This window comes from Tauraco erythrolophus, chromosome 1, assembly GCF_009769465.1.
Source record: "Tauraco erythrolophus isolate bTauEry1 chromosome 1, bTauEry1.pri, whole genome shotgun sequence".
NCBI lineage: Eukaryota > Metazoa > Chordata > Aves > Musophagiformes > Musophagidae > Tauraco > Tauraco erythrolophus.
The window spans coordinates 74,575,542-74,593,555 of record NC_141465.1 but is presented as its reverse complement, the minus strand read 5'-3'; the positions used below and the strand labels follow the sequence as shown (position 1 = coordinate 74,593,555).

Here is an 18,014-nt window from a genome sequence, read left to right as displayed (position 1 = left end):
CTAAGATGAAAGAGAAACTACTAAGTACATCTCATCAAAGAGAAAGAACCTTGTCCAATTTTATTGACATAATTCCTTTCAAGCATAAAAACTTAACAAGTCACATCATTTAATTAAGTAGAGAGGGCTGTATAAAAGTATAGGTAGTTTTCTAAATGATATTTACATTTCAAATCACCTACGATGCTCTTAGAACGTAAGGGCCCAATCTAATAGCAGCATTAACAGGATCATGAGCTGGAGTGCTTATCATTTCATTGCATTTCATTTAATTTGTTACTCAATAAACACGGATTTTGTATTTTTAAACTATGGAATTTTGAAATAATTATGGAGTATATGCTGTCTGACATCTGAAATTATTACTTATGTTTTATCTGTTCAATATTACTTTTTCTTCACTGTTCTCCACTGCAGAAGTTAAACCTAGAAGATAATAGAGTCATATTTAGCAAAACTTTTCCAAGAGGCAGTAAAACATAATAAAAGTTGTAGCTTGGTTCTTGTACTGCTGCTTTGTCTTACTCTAGCACAGCTAGGAGATTTTCACGGTCAGAACCAAAGGAGTCAGAGCAGGTTGTGAAAGTAAAGTTTTATCTGTGTAGTGATAAGGTGGCTCTATGTAAAATTCCCCTGGAAGAAATTACATCTTAGTACCAGTATTCAGGTAATCCAGTTAGCTGACAAAACAGACTTGAGGGAAGAAATAGTCACCAGAAATGGAAAAAAAAAAAAAAAAAGAGAAGCAAAAAAGCTCATTTTACACAGCTACTTTGAACATGAAGTCTTAGCCCATGGCAAACAAACTGTATGAAAAACACATACTATGTTTTCTCACTGTTCTGCCACTGTGTTTATCATTTTGTTATAATGATGAAGAGCTAGGACTTTTACAGAATCTACTTGGGAGACATTTCTGGAGACAGCATGTGGATGAACAACGCAATTTTGCCATGGTTTAGTGGCAGAAATTAGCATATTCCGCACTGCAATCTACATACATTGCTTCAAAAAGAATTTCAAAGTTTTGTTAAATTCATTCTACCATAAAGTTATCTCAAATAATTTGAATCTAGGTCAATCATTTAGTAGAGGTTTTCCAGATGACAGGAGGCTTTGTGACTACCTTCAAATCACATTTTATGGTGCAATGATGAATTTACTATGACTTTTAAATTCAAGATAACAATAAGAAATTCAGATATTTCCTTTCTAACCCTGACAGAGCCCAGCTTCAAAACAGTCCAGAGAAAGAACTAGGGGCTCTGTGCAGACTAGCTTCTACTGTTACATGTTCACATATCTCAAATCTTTGCTGTATACTTAACACTTGACATATACTTCTGTTACCATAGTCAATTAAACAATTGCAAATTAAACAGCTTCCAAAATTTTTATGTGTTTTTTTAAAGGAAGACAAGAAAACTTACTGGTACTCTTGCACAGCACACATGCGAGTTACAAAGCTACATTCATCCCTGCATGTTAAGTTCTTTGGGATCCTCAGGTGGAAGCTGTTAAATAAGAAGTTTCTGTCATCATATTATGGTATTTGTTGGCACTGCTTAGGCTCTGTTTTCACAAAGTTTTTTTAATGGAAGCAGCAGAGTTCCCCCTCACTGAGACTACTCAAAAGTATGAAACTGCTGTTGTGTGTGAGAAATCCTTGGTGCATTCTTTTATTAGCATAATGTAAGATTATAATTTTAATAACCTGCCCTAGAAAAACCTGCCTTTCTGTCGACATTTCAATGCTTACATTTAGAATACATACGGCAAACAAAAATAAATTAATGAAAATATTTGCTTATTTTTATGTTTACTTGTTTTACCTCTTTATACTATAAACAAATGAGTCTTTTTATTATATATTTGATGGGGTTTTTACAGTTAGAAGTAGATATTTGCCCCACAATGAAGGAACAACATATCACCTTAATAAGGGCTTATCCAGCAGAGCTTGCTTTCCAGGTCACTCCAATCACAGAGTGATACCAATTTGACATTAACAGAAAGATACTACTAATAATCTCAAGCATGAGCTGTAGAACCCCCTGCTGTCTACCAGTGAGGGGAATTGAGTTGGAAACCTTTAGAAGAAGCAGCAGGCCATGAAATGCCAAATAAAATTCCTCTTTCCATCCAGAGATAAAGGAAAGGAGTACAGCACTACTTTAACAAATAGGACTTGACAAAAAAGGGAGAAATTAGATGCGGGCATTTTTCAACAATTGTTGCTTTGCCAAGTGGAAGAATGTGAAGAAAAATGGTTGTTTCATCTTTTTGGAGGAAAAAAACACCACATATGCACTAACATATTTACTGAACTTCTGAAGTCCTTTTCTTTTACAGAAATACCACCTAGTCTGATTAGAAATTACCAACAGATGGTAATAAATAAGAAGGTAAAACAATTGTCCAATTTTCTCTGGTTTTTTTATAGATTTACTGTTACATACCTTTGAATGCAATGCTTCCTGATTTGATTATCAACACTTTCATTTTATTGACAGAAGCATGAAAGAAATACTCTGAATCTGCAAAATACACAAGTTCAGTTCTTGTAAAACTGGAAAATAATTTGGATTATTAAGGCTGTATAAACAGAGAACAGGTTCATTCTAAAATAGTTTTGTGGGGTTTTTGTTTAATTCTGATTAAATTACATCTTTATGTATAATTTACATTACTTTTATTCATAGTGGGGCAGGATATATACTAACATATCCGTTTACACATACAAGCAATAGGAGCATTATTAAATCAGTTTGTATAGATGCTGTTATTTTCTTGCGATTTTCTAGAATTTTGACTAAAAATTCCAGGAAGATTTCAGCATTCTCCCCAAGCCGAAATCAGAATACAAGTCAAGATCATGAAAATTTTGTTGAGCAATTATTTCTGGATTTAAAGTAAACTTATACCTGGATAATTTCAAAGTATCTCTTTCAAAATATTTTAAATTTTTATTTAATATCTTAAACAAAATATTTTCATTTTCACAAGTTGTCATTTTTACTTTTTCTGCGCAGCAAAACTGTAAACCAAGAAACAAGATTTTCTAGGATTTACTACTAATTTTGCAATACTCTCGTTAAATTCTACTAATGTGGACGACAGACAGAATTAGGAAAAGTCTTTCATTTTACCTTGTAGTAAGTCCAAGATGAGATGTTTAAAAAAACCCACTTTTTTTGCTGGCGCAGGTGGTGTCCAAGCACAATCAACTTTCCTCTGCTCTCGTTAACACTCAGGAATTGGTGTCATGAACAGCTACAGTATCACAAGTGTTATCCATCATTTCTTTATTCAGTAATATCACAAGTTAACAGTTACTCTCATGGACTTATTTTGTGACTTTTCAGTTAAACAACCCATCAACGTTTTCTTCACATTTCCATGACTAATGTTTCATTCCACAAATCCGTCCAAGAAACTTCTCTCACTGTAGGCTTACGCAAAAATATGTCTACTGAAGTCAAGAAGATAACAAGGTTACAGTGTATTTATTTTTAAGGCCAGGACTGCAAAACTTCATGCTGTATTTCTAAGTTTGGTGTACCTACTGATGAATGAAACTGAACATGCCTCTTCACAGCTAACAAAATCTGTGATCTGCCAGAATAAAAGGACACTTTGTGTGAACTTTGCATCTTGTCTGCATCTGACACGGCCAATGCCCCCCATTTCCTATCAGGGTAATTCCAACAATTTCAAATGAGGATATTTTTACCTTGAGTAGTTTCAGGCAAAATTTACTAGTGAGACTGTTTTCATATGATTGGCAGAGTATGAAGTGAACCTACTATGATCTACCTGTCAATCATCTAACCCTAATCCTTTCTTCTGCCTCCTTCTTTCTCAACGCCATACTTAGACACTTGAAGCTATGAGTTGGACACAGTAGTTTAGACATTATCTCACTATTCCTTACATGCCATCTATAGAGCAGTCATATCAATACAATAATCTTAGAAAATCAAAGATCAACTGATATACCTTCTATTCTAATCATGTCAACTGAAGAAAAGTGGCTTTCACAGTTCTAAGTAGGATAGATAGCACAGGACAGGATGCTGTCTGTTGTCAAAGATGCAGTGAAATTTCTGCAAGTATTAAGGGGAAATAATTTTATCTCTTATTCTGTTTTCAAAGGCTATTCTTCAGCCACCTTCAATGCTCAAATGAATGCTAAATGGGTGATAGAATTGCCTCAGCTGATGCTTCTGAAGTTGTCACTTCCAATGCCTGAAAGGCCGATTCCTTCATCTCCTTTGCTGCTGGTGCCAATAGATACTCAAAAATGAAGAGACAAGGGCACACTTCTGATCTTCAACTGTCAAGAAGAAAATAGTCCACTGAGTCCCGCTCACAAACAATGTAAGTGTTGAAAAAGAATATTAAATGCTGCCTCTTGCTATATTACCCTAAATCTTAAAAGAAGTTCTCCAGGAAACAGAGAGGGGAAAAAAAAGCAAAAGGTATGCAAATTAAAGTTAAACATATTTTTTACTAACAGCATTTGGATGATGAATTAAACAGAGGGATTCTCCCTTCTGTATTTTGTTCAAGAAGACGCTGAATGAGAACGATGCTTGCACTCATACAAATCCTGCTGGTACCTAATGAAGTACAGCCCAATAGCTCCAGGTCCCACTGCAATGAATGGAAAAATTCCTATCAAATCTAAAAATTATTCTATGCCATTACAGAAAGAAAAGTAATTCTTATGAAAGTATGAAATTACAACTGCAACTGAGTTCTGAGAGAATACATTTTCTCTCTCTGAGAACATATATAATTTACAGAGATGGTGCTTCCAGATTATTCTTGATTAATTATACTTTACTTTTTTGTCTCACCAGTCTACTCTCACATTATTTCAGTAACATGCACCTTGCTCTTCCCTTGGCAGGGAACATCCAAACACATTCCAGGATAAAGAAAAAAATACGCACAAGGATTGTGGAACATGGTTAATCACAGGCGGGTCTATTTTTTAATTACAATTTTATAAAAATTAAACTCTTAGTTTTCAAAATAAAGCCATTCTCAGCCAATAAAGTATAATCGGTGGGAGAAATACTAGAAATACTTGGCAAATAGATTAAAAAAAATCTTATAATTCTACCTATTCTTAACATCTTCTACACTAATTTTAGGAGTAGATCTTTTCATAATATTATTATCTTTCCTGATGATCTGGACTGTGTCTGTTTTGGCCTGTAGCCTGAATGGCAATATGACAGGGTATAACTGCTTAGGGGACATCAGTCACAACACGGAAGTCAAATGCTGGCCAAGAGGGACATGAAAAAGAGAACATATTATGCTTTTGAAATCTTGGCTATATTTTGGTTTATGCCTGTAATATAAAACCCTTTCCCTATCTTTTTAAAATTCATCAGCCATTAGGCAATTCTGCAATAAGTAAACAATTCCATGGTGAATTAGGCAATCACATCTCTTTTGCGGAAAACTCTTAGGTCGTTAGCTGTGCACATCTGCAGAGCCACAAAGTACTGGTATTTCATTTTCATGTTGAAACACTTTGTTTCAGCTTCACGGTCCCAAAAAACCCAAAGATTAAATAATATAATGTAAATGTCTGGCAAGGTTAAAAAGTTTTACCATTCTGTTAATAAGCCAATGCTATCCACAACATGACATGCTGTTGGAAAAAGAAATCCACAGGTGCGCAGAAGGAATTCAGTTTTTTGTTTTCCTTACTCTAAGTACAGGGTTCTCCTATAGATCCTGCATGTTAAGTCCAGGCGTTCATGTTTTGCCAGGTAGTGGCATCGTGTCACTTTCTATTACGAAATGTTTAGCGACAAACGTATCAGGAGACCAGAATGTAGAGAACAGTCACAACTGAATTCAAACACGATGGGATGAGTTGTCTACTCACCCCTACTCCAACACTTCTAGTGCAGGATTCAGGTTTGACTGCGGATTTTCTACAGATTTATGATTCCTTTTGAGACACCCTCAGGGAGAGACAGCATGTCCCCAAGGCTGTATTTCTAGTCTCCTAAAACCCAAGAATCCTTGTCAAGTCAACAAGAATCAGTCAAGACAGCTTATTCTCTGACAGTGAATGGAATATGTTAAATAAACATTGCACAATAAACCTTGCCAGTTTAACCCTTGCAAGAGGGAATTTTAAAAGTGCTCAGTTATGCCAACTCTGCTATCTATGAGATCAGCAATTATAATTAGCATCAGAATTAGGCCAACACTTGGAACTTCTGAGAATTTCAGAGCCCTCCGATATTCAGACAGTATTTCACAAATTCGAAACTGGAACTTTTGTTTGATTAAAGATGCTTGCCATTACATTACACTATGGGCAGAAAAGGCCCCACCATTGCTAGATGTTGTTCCAGTGCCACACCACAGCTAGTGCTTGGTCAAGTAACAAGATAGGTGAACCTCATACCTTTCTCCTGGAGGTCTCTATCTGCCTGTCTCCACCTAAAACTGCCTCTCTGGTGACTTAATAGTGTCCCAAATGAGGGAAAAATGAGAAGGCAGAAAAGAGTCACACTCTACAAAGAAAAATGTCAAAAGGAAGTTATAAGGTCTATCATACTTGTCTAAATGAGCACATATGATCAGGGACTATCCATGGAAATAGCCCAGGGATCGCTGTTAGAGAAAGTTGCCAGCAAAGAAAGTGGAGGATTCAGGATTTTGACATGAAAAACCACGAGGGAGATGAAGACTTGATGTTTGCTACAACTATGTACAAGAGGTTACTGGATACATGCTTTTCTAGCCAGTTTTGTATAGACAGCTAAAAATCAATCCTAACACATTCATTTACATTGTAAGTGAACTCTGATTAGCAACTAGTTAACTACAAATTTAGCAAAAGGGAATAAAAGGTACTCTCACGTTACCCTTTCAGAGAGGTTTAGACCTATGGGACTGAGAAGGCTTCAGAGATGATCCCAGTTGTTATATGTGGATGCATTGACCCACAGACTGTCACAACTCTGCAAAGACACACGCAGTATCTAATCCCTGGCCACGGAAAATCCAACTGGGGAAAGCTGATGGAAAACAGCCCCTGTACCCCCCAGCACACATACATAAATCGAGGGGCCGTGAGCCCCCTAGGGCAGCTCCCAGATTAATAGGCTCCACCAACAATCAAGAGGCCAGGGTAAGGGATCATTAGTCAGGACATGTAGAATCAGCATTTATACAGGCCTGCCCAGGTGGTGAAGCTTCCATGCAGGATCCAGCCCACGGCTAAAGCTGCCTCACCAAGGAGGAAGAAACTAAAACATCCCAAATTACTTCACAGGCACACTTGGCATATGGGAAGACTACAGAGGATATAAATTTATCACTGATCATCATTCACTAGTCTTAGCTATACACTTGCCTATTCAAGTGAAAAAAAATAATATACTGCAACAAGAAAATAAATGTGTATAATAGCAAGGTAAAACAAGACCTAAAATAATCAAGAATGATATGAAACCTGTTTTGTTCCAAAAATACAACGCATATTATGTATGTCAGTCATTAACATATCTAAAACTAATACAGAAAATACATATGGCTATTGCATTGCAAAAACGCTTTCATTTTACCACAGTGGTGAAGACTGATGTGGCTTTTTTCCACGAGGTATTTATAGAAACGTATCCTTTATACAAAGCCCTGTGGTGCAGGGTTGTGCACTACAATAACATGTTGAATATACCATCCTTCTTTTGCAGCTCGATCTTAAGGATCACACGTTATACAGAACTGTATTGCAAACATACAACGATAAATTACTGCTCACATACTTGAGATCACATCATCATACTATAGGATATGTAGGCTGCTTTAACAAGCTCCCTGAAGTTAAAGGATACTTACATAACTCTCTTTAATTACATAGGTGAATACAATGTTTTCCTCTTTCATCTTAATATTATGGGATATATATTGACTATTTTGATCCAGAGAGTTAAGTTTTAGAGAAATTATTAAAAATTATCAAAATATACATTTAATTTCTGCAAGAAAATACTGAATTTTTCCTGCATAATGAAACCATATTTTTACCTGACTAAAGCCATTCTTCAGCCCACAAGAATTTTTTTTGAGAACAGACTTTATATTTAAAAGCTCATAGATAATTTCTGTTCATCTGTCTTGGTGTCTAGCTGTATATCTTTTGGAAACAGCCCTGAGTAACAGAAGCTGGATTAGCTATGCAGCTAAAGCAGTGATAGACAGTACTACATGTGGCTAATAGTTGTTGTTCTACTCCACACAGAGTTAATTTTTGTTTCTTACGTAGAAATCTTGAAGATGCAGTGAGAAGTCTTCTTTACATCATAAGAACCAAATTCATTATGAAAGGAAATGAAACTTACCATAAAATCGATCTACAATGTCTTCAAGATTTTGAATATTCATTAACCAATAATGAAAAGAAGTAGTTGGGTTTTATTTTAGAAACATGTTTTTGATAATTTTCTAAAATTTGAGAGATTTTAGATTTTTGTTAGCTACTTTTCATACTTTGATGCAATGGATGAGTAAGATTAAATAGTAATGAGTAGAAAATTGGAAATTTCAAACATGATCCTTTTGCTTGTGCAGTGTCGATTACTAGGGAAGTAAAAGAACAGAAGACAAAAAGGATATTGGAAGACTAAGCAATACACAGTGAAATGGCATTCAACATTTAGGATTACCAGCAACCCTAAATGTCTAAGAACAAAGAAACATCCACAGAAGTGTGGTTGTATTTATGCAACGAAACAAACATTGGCCAAAAATACAGGGAGGTTACCATGAGAGACAGAAATGCCAGAAGTGGAAATTTGACAGACTAGATTAAGCTGCTGGTCCATCACGCCTGTGCTCAGCCTTTGGCTGTGACCATCGCACAACAGTTCAGAGGCAAATCTCCTTCAGTGCATCTAGAGTAAGCGATGCCATATATTGAGGAAAGCATTCCTCTTGATCCCTGTGGCAATCATCTTACTTCCTGAAGCATGAGATTAGATTACGTTCATTTTAGCATACCTACCTACACTTACTATTCCTTGTCATACAACTATTAGTTGAAAAACGTCCAGCTGCAGCTGCTGACTCTGATCTTCCATGCTTTGACAAAAAGTTTGGAAGAGCACCTTTTTAACCTTGATGCATTTATGTACGTTTCTGTAATCTTAGGGAAAGAGAAGACATATACCAAGAGGTTTTTTGCATGTGCATATGAGAGATAAAGGCAGGAAAGGAAAACAAATATTTTAAGCAAATATGAAAGTTTTTCTTATAGATAAATTTCAAATAAATTCTGTCAAGGATACTGTGAACCTTAATGAACCAAACAGGACACATGCATTTAGTTTAATTGGCAAGAAATATCACAGTAAGTTTTGACTCAAATTCCGTTATTACTCCAGTACAGCACTTAAAGAGCAGGAGAGTGTAACAGCTGCCACAGATGGAGAAGCCACACTAAAATACTGTATCTTTATAGTACTAATTACCTTTGTTGTATATTCAAAGTAGCATATTTCTTTAACTAATATTGTTTATGAACTGTGGTTTAAATAGTAGCCATTTCTACATGTGAAAGATTCAGACAGGTAGAAACAAATGCAAGCACGAGACTCAATGACAATATCATCACAGGCATTTCTACAATGATGATATCCTCATAGGGTTTTCTACAATTCTGTTCTGCTCAACTGGGCTATTTCTCTGCTTTCTTAAATCCTTGCTTATCACAGTCTCCTCTTGTCAGCCTCATTCCATTCATCTCGTTCCTTCTCACTTCTCTCCTGCCCTATCAAATTCTCCTGTGTCTGTGCATGCCTCCTTTCTCCCTTATCTTGTGCATGAAAACACTGGCTTCAGCACCTTCAATCAAAAATGTACTGAAAACCTAACCCACTGAAAAAAGTCATGGACTTTGTATGTATTTTATATGCCTTTTCTACTACGCTTTCTAGCAGGGACATGTGGCAGTATTTTGTACAATGCAGCAGGGCTACATTATCAGTTGTTCCTTAAGTGCTACCATAGAATAAATAAATGCAGGAGCAATTTTCTGTATTTATTTTTGGCAGGCAACTTGAGAGACAAATTATCTACCTCCAAACACAGATATAAATAAGCATAAACCATGCAGATGCTTTCCTCCTCCCTGTCAGTGTAATTCAAATACTTCTGGAACATGCTGAACTTGTTTACTTTTCAAGCAATGCAACTCAACTTACACAGGAACATAGCCCTGAAACGTGCTATTTACTCCTCTCTCAAACAAATTTTTGTTATATGAGGAAAACGTAGGTTACCTTCCAACTGATATCAAACTGAACAAAAGTTAACAGGCTATGCAAAGAAGATATTCATACATAAGAAAGCACTTTAGTGGTAAGCTCTCAAAACCAGCGAATGGAGCTTGCATCGGGTCAATACATTTACACTCTTACAAATACCACTGTTAACATAACTAGTTTTCAGAAGTCTTTATCAGAAGCTGTGATTTTCAAATAAATAAATTCACCCATTTTCCCCTCTCCAAAGTGTGCCAGAGTAGATTCAAGACACAGATAATGATAAGTGAACTAAGGTCCTGTCTGACTTAGTAAAGTCTATGCTGGGAGATAAGAGCACAGGAGCAGGTTGAGATCCTAAAGCATAAGTCTGACATGAGAAAGAAAATCATGTTTCCTATTGATCACAATATTATTAAAGGAGCCACTCCACTCTGATGTGCTTTCATTCACAAAACCACAGATACCTCAAAAGCAACAAGATTAACCCAATTCTATTATTCAGTATTCTTCTGACTACTAGAACGAAAGCCTAGCTATTTAAAATCATAAAGCAAGCTCCTATTTGTCCACATTTCTCTGAAGAGATATATTCCTGACTATTTCTACAGTATCTGGCAAGATGGGGAACAATCTCTGGAAAAACCTACATCAATCGCTTATACTGTAACAACACAAAATCAACAGAAAAATGCTGCCTCAATGTCACATTAATCTCTTTTTGATTATTCTTGTAAAAAATATGAATTTTACAACATCACATTTCCTCTTTGATTTTGCCTAGTTTAAACTTCCTCTGTTCTGTTTATTATAAGGTTTTATGCAGCTTTGAACCTTCAAAGTACTGCACACAACTAAGTGTTATTCCAAAGCACAAAGAGAGGCTCTATGAAAATCTACCAGAAACTTATTTCTCATTTGACTTTTTGATTTAGATACTAGAAATACAGATTACTTGTTCTCACTCTTTTGCAGGCTGTAGTGTCTGTGCTCCTATCTTCTTCCTTGAGGCTGAATTTTGTTCTTCTCAGACAGGTCAATTATGTAGGCTTGAAGAAGTGATGGAAATACCAGCACTGGGAAGCTGCTGAAATGTCAGGAGAAACCCTCAAAGGCTTTTCTTTCAGGTGAGAGTTGCCAGAGTGAGATAAATACACTTCCCAGTAACAGATACTGATGTTTTCTCTCATTTGTGAAGGCTATGACACAGACTGACATCGTACTGCCACAGAAATGCTACTCAACCAACACCCTTCCAACATCCTCGACACTGTGTAACACGGCAGATCAAACACAAACCCCTATCTTACAAGAAGATTATTCTGTAAAGCGAGTAGTGTGCCATCCCTACTTCTGAAATACTTTATAAAAAGTTCATACGACCTCCCAGAAACGCAGCCATGTCTCTCCATTACTCTCTACACCCTCTCAGCGAGGTTCCCACTGCCCCATGCCCAGAAGAGACGCCCTGGAGCCGCAGAGCATAACTCCAGCCAGGCACCACACTGGAAGAAGTGACCAGGCAGTTCAGACCTGGCCCTGCAGGCTCAGTCATCTTTTAAAGCATCTCTGTAGTTCATTAGTCTTACTAAGGAACCATGCAGTGGATTGTTATGACTTTAATATCTGCTGCTGACAATATCATAGGCGTACTCTTCCCTTTCTGGTTTCGTCCACATCTCAAGTCTCAGTGAAAACTGGCAGAAAAAATCATAAAAAGGAAACATGAAGAAGAAAGCACAAGCAGGTAATGGTGGTTTAGAGTTAGGAATTCTTTCCTTTCTACATTTTAGTTTTCCCCTTTTCTCTTCCTTTGGTAGCCATCAAATATTGGTAACACCTTGCTCCTAGAGTGAAAAAAAGAAAAACAGTAGCCCTTCCAAACCCTCCCAGACACATCAAGAAATTCTTGAGAGAAATTCATTGATATAATCCAAGAAGACTCACATTCTCACCTCAGGAAAATAGGAATCATAAAATGGACTAACATGAACTGCCATAACAGTTTTCTATGATATTTCTGCACTTTTTTCCTATTTCTAATTCTGTGAATTAGTTGAAAAAGTCTTAAATATGGCAGAAAAAATTAAGAAAAAAATAAGAGATTCCCAAACTGACACAAATTACCATTAAAAATAATTTAAAAAACCCAAACAAAAAAGCAAGAGAACAACGCAAATCTGCATTTGATAATCTATATGTGAAACTGGTCTGTCGCTGTACCTTCATTTTCCTCTTACCAAATACTACATATCAGAAAGCAGGATCAGACATAATACCATTCCTGTCAGTGCTGCTGCTTAATTAGTCAACATCATGTGAAGTTGATGACAAAAATAATTGAATTTGGGCCTTGACTCTCTGGAGAGAGGCATCAACATGTAGGATATTCTTATAAGCTATTGCTAATGGAAAAAGGGATGCTGAGGTATTCTGCGAGGACTAGACAGGACTTTGATCTCAGACTATTAATGCTACTTAGTTTATAGTGCACACTTCCATTTGTCTGAAATGTTTATAAGAAATTGGTAATATATCTAAATACATGTAAATTTTAACTAGCATTCTCATTATGTGGCACTTTTTTTCAATGATGACAGTTGGCATACGAGACTTCGAAAACTCTTTTCTCCCATCCTCCCCTGAACAGTCAAGGGAAAAATCTATATGAGAAGGGAAAAATATATATGACATGTAATACAGAACTTCTGCATTGCAGGTGCAACAGATACACAACAGTGACAGAGAGTCAAAAAAATCCACCAACAAGACAGTAATAGAAAGTGATTGGTTAAAAACATTTCTCTAGAAATGACAGTATTTAAAATATTCTGCATGCAGTATTTCTTCATCTTGATCCTCAGGGAGAAGTCAGACTTCTCTCTGATGCTTTGTCTTCTTATTTTCAAATGCATTAGTCTCTAAGCTGAAAGCAGGCAATTGCTAAGACAAAAATACATTGTCAGTGTTTTCAATACATTAATACGAAACAATCAAACCTGTATTACAGCACTGATGTTTTGAAATCTCTACTTTTAAATTTGCATTAGATTACCAAATATTACTACTTTTCAACTTGACAAAAGTGTAAGTTAAAAATAATTTTGTAGACATACCAAAACTAAAGGCTTCCACTCAGTTTTCTAATGTGTCACATCTCTTTGTCACTTAATGAGCCATTCATCTTTCATTCTCCACACAAGGAAGAGTAAGGAGTACATTCCAAAAGCACTTGTTTCCTTACCTCACACAAGGTAAAGCGACAGATTGTGACACTCTCCCAAGAAATTTTTAAGTGAAATATACACTCAAAACATAGCAATATTCACAGAACAAAATTCAGAAGTACTTAATAAATTGCCAATAACTACAGGAATATATGAAATCATTAAATCCAAAAATCTTGCCATTAGTGGCAATGAAGAATATGCAATCCTGCAAAACATTAAACACGTGGATTATATTTTCCTTATATATAACCGTTTACTTATATCCATGAGACTGATCACAACCTAAGTAATCTGTGTTGCTCAAAGAGAAACATGGCGATAAAACAATTCAAATTCCCATTGGTGTGACAGAAATATCTTGTCAGACCTGAGGATGTTCTAAGGGTCAGGTTCACATCTATTCAAAGTTTTGATCCAGCCGTCTCTTCTTATCTGGCTTTGTGCTTTCCACTCCTTTCCCTTTCCCACATGACACCATTCATTTAACTTGGACCATTTCCAGAATAATACATAAACACAGTGGCTGCCAGAACTTGTTCATGTCGAGCCCCTCCCTGTGCAGAATTACCCTCCAGGAACCTGGTACATTTTCTAAAATTTGTATTTCTTTCTGGAGGACTGAGAATTCACTTCAGAAACAGTATTGGGCAAGAATCTACTCTTAACTGTACCAATAGAGTAAAAATTACTGTTCATGCCATTATACTGAAAAGAACTCCCCACATGAAGTGATAGAACTGGGAAGTCAGGAATGCATTTTCTTTAATAACTCTAGGTTTTTCTAGTTTTCTTTCTCTGACAGTAAATATTGCATGTTTTCCTGTGATGATAGAATTTTTTATTTTGAATAGAAGAAAACAAATGTTTTAGACCAGACTGTTGGAGTTTCTAGCAGATATTTTTGAGGAGGAATTTTCTCTTTGTCTTGACATTGACATTCAAGATTAGTTCCATTTTTTCTTCCTAATGAGCTTTTTCAAGACAATTGCATATTTGAAACAAACACAATACTTTCCCTCAGGGCATCAGAAACTTAATCTGTCCAATTTCCTTTCAATGGACATTGAAAACAAAGCAATGCATTGCAATTCAGTGGGGAATTAAGAACTATGCGACGTAAAAAATGGAAAAAGCACTATGTAAATAAATTCAACATAGATGGCAATAAAATATAGTAATGAAAAATCCTTTAAGCCAACTTGTTAATACCTAGCAGAACTGTCTGTTCATATTAAAGTCTGTGTGTCTTTCATAGGAGGTTAAGACACTAGATTTACACAAAAATGAGGATTTTTTTATTCACACCACACTGACTGATTAGCATTAAATCATTTGGAATATGTTAAACAATCTGAGGACTTTCCGATTGCTTTATCCAGGAGTCTTGTTTGTGACTCAAAAGAATTTTTCTTAAATTTTGATCATTCTACAAAGATATAGTCCCTCACAGAACTCTTTATTTTCCTGACATCTGAAATAAAAAAATCAATAATGCTAAGCATATAATTACAAGATTACGATGATAAACTGTAAGACTGTTACTGACTTTTCAGACAGAAGTTACACCTGTAAGTCTTTTCAATAAAAATAACTGCTGCAGCAACTTCTGGACTTTGATCAATAAGTCACTAAGAAAAGAATAGCAGATCATTATTTAAAAATTATGGAGAATTTAACTGGAAATAATAATCTTTGTGATGTATTGCACACTACCAGTATAGCCCATCAGAAAAAGTGCTCTGCAGAATGATTTTTAGAGCTGCTAACACACAGACTATCATACATAGTACACAGTAATTTCTACTGTATCCCATTTATAGATATGCTGCATACATACATGGCTACACAGATGTGTGTACTATATGTATATACATATATAGGCATTATAGAACTTCTTAAAAGTGAATATGCATCTCATTCTTGTGTAGATTTCAACTTCAGCTGTGCCTCTCAAATAGAGTTCAGAAAGGTACTTACTGATGTGTAGAGGAAACCTTCTCCATTTAGGGCTATATACAACCCAGTCTTTACACCCTGGATAGCAACAACTCGAAGTCCCACAGGTATAAGGTTGAATAACGCTGTGAAGAAAAAGCATGACCAGATATTAATATACTATGGTTATTGCAATTTTCTAATAAATATCATTAGTAAAAAGAAATAAAACTACTCCCTCTATATTTTTTTCTGATTTTAAAATTAAATCAATTCGAAAAATCTTGCTTCTAGTAAAGTTAATCCTTTAAAATTAAAGCCTAAGTAACTCTGGTGTTAAGTCCTGCAATAGTTCAAAGAGTATTCAGCACAAGTGCTAACCAGCAAATACAAAGCACAACAGACTGGACTGTAATCATTTATGCAGCACTGCAGACACAAGTATCTCAAGCAATCCGAAAAGAGTCACAGCCCAACAGTTCCTTCATCAATGTAGACTGATCATAAGGGTAATACTTGCGAGACAACCTGCAGAAGACATATTCTCTGATTCTGGCAAGTAGTTTTTTTATTTTCTAAGGCATTTTTATGGGTTTGGACTAAGACGTACTCTCATTAAGATTGCTTTCAAGGGGTCTGTGATTTCATATCCAAATTATTTTTTTTTGCTTTTGTGAATGATATATTTGATACAAGCAGTAGTACACAGACCTCAGGTAATGGCAGAGGCTTATCCTAGCTCAGGAAAGCACTGAAATTGGCTCTTGAATCTAAATGTGCATAAATGCTATTGAGCTGAATGTAGAATATGTTCAAAAACTGAAAAAAAAAATAAAACCCAGCTAATAACTGATAATCTAGCAATGGTATACGCCTCTGTAACAACAAAAACAGCCACAGCTTTGACTACTGTCTGAAAAAGACCAGAGTGAAGAGCTGGAGTTTACCAGCCCCACCACAGAACAACAAAAGAAGAAGTGATATAAGTAGGAGAGAGAGACCACTTCTTCTCTAAAAATTATGCCAGAACACACCTATACTAAGTTTACTGACTCATGCTAGGAAATCAGATGCAAAGCACACATCAAACAGTCTCGGAAGAAAAGATCTGGATGAGCCAGAGCTCATGCTAAGCGGTTTTCCACTGTGGATGAGTCACAGATTCAGAAGTACTTGGATAAAACCAAAAGCGCAACCTGCGTGTGCAACACAGGCAGCGAGGACCATGGTTCCATCAAGCCAGGTCTCAGGAATGCAGTAACACCTACAGTGAGTTCCTCAAAATTTAGGAAGGGTATCTATAGATGTGACCAGAAAGTGTACCCTGTGAGGCTATCTGTAATCAGAATGCCAGGGGTAAAGCTGGCAAGAGCAAAAGGGTCATGTAATTGCAGTGGATAAATACATTTTCTCAAGGTGTGAAAACTCCTGGTTAGTCAAAGGACGCAAGGTCACAGATCATTTCTGACAAAGATGATCAAATCTTTACAACTGAGAAAAAAACATAGGTTGACTATTAGAATTTAAAGATAGAAGTGGATGGACAAGTACTCCTTTCTTTCAACACTCACACAAAATAAAGAATATGTAACATAAGATCTTTTTAAGAATGCACAAAACCAAAATGAAGCTGGGAACTGTTGTAGCAGAGTACTTCCTACAACTGTAAAAAAGAAAAATATATTCAAAAGAGCTGTGGAAGAACATAAAATAGATTTATGGGTTTGCAAAAAAAGAATATAAGAGATGACATCAGACAAGAATTAGCACAAATATATAGCATTTTTGTTTCTGAAGTTTCCAAAAGTTTTTGTCATGCTAGGATCTTACTGGGCTGTTCACTATAAAAATACTGGGTACAGACAAGCTTCCCTCTCTGCTCTACTCAAGATAAATGTAAATCAGTGAAATATGGCACTCATGGACAAGATATCCTAAGAGGGCTTTCAAATGTTCAATATAATTTGGAAGTTAAAAAAACAACAAGCCATTACCCTTATATGAAACAATGTCAAAATCAGAAAAAACACTATTGTGGGTGGTGAAGAGGGAGTCTGCGACAGAAAAACTAAGTTTCAGATGGCAGTTAAGTTTGTTTTCTAGAAGAAAAGAAATTCCAAGAGGAAACTTGGATATGAACACCATGCTAGAGGGAGGGTAGCAACAATTGAGGGGACACCAGGAAGGAAAAACAAACAATATTTGTGTAAAGGAAAGAGGTGAACACAAAAGACAAGTGAGACATGGAAAACTGCTAATGAAAAATAACTCCAAATCATAGTGGTTCAGTCAAAACTTCTGGAAAGTAGACATAATTTTCTGTATTACCACCAAAAATAAAGCAGCAAACCTAGAAAAAAACAACTGCTGCTGAAGGAAAATTAGAGGTCTGTAACATGGCAGTGTTTTCTGCAACCTATAAAATTACTAGAGCGGCTTATAGTTGCTGGTGAATTTAGAAAGCACTGAGGAGGGGATATAACGTGTCTTTTACTGCCACCAAGTTTTAATTGGAGATTGTCAGACCTGCTGTAATTAGTCTAAG

General features: G+C 36.0%; 1 protein-coding gene across 3 annotated transcripts in view; it reads right to left on the bottom strand.

The window, feature by feature from the left end:
* FGF14 (fibroblast growth factor 14) overlaps positions 1-18,014 on the bottom strand; it is a 434,954-nt gene that overhangs the window by 79,713 nt on the left and 337,227 nt on the right. For all 3 annotated transcript variants that reach the window (XM_086610973.1, XM_086610986.1, XM_086610980.1), the window contains one exon: positions 15,512-15,615. In XM_086610973.1, the coding sequence (XP_086467099.1) occupies positions 15,512-15,615 (104 nt within the window). The remainder of the gene's footprint in view (positions 1-15,511; positions 15,616-18,014) is intronic.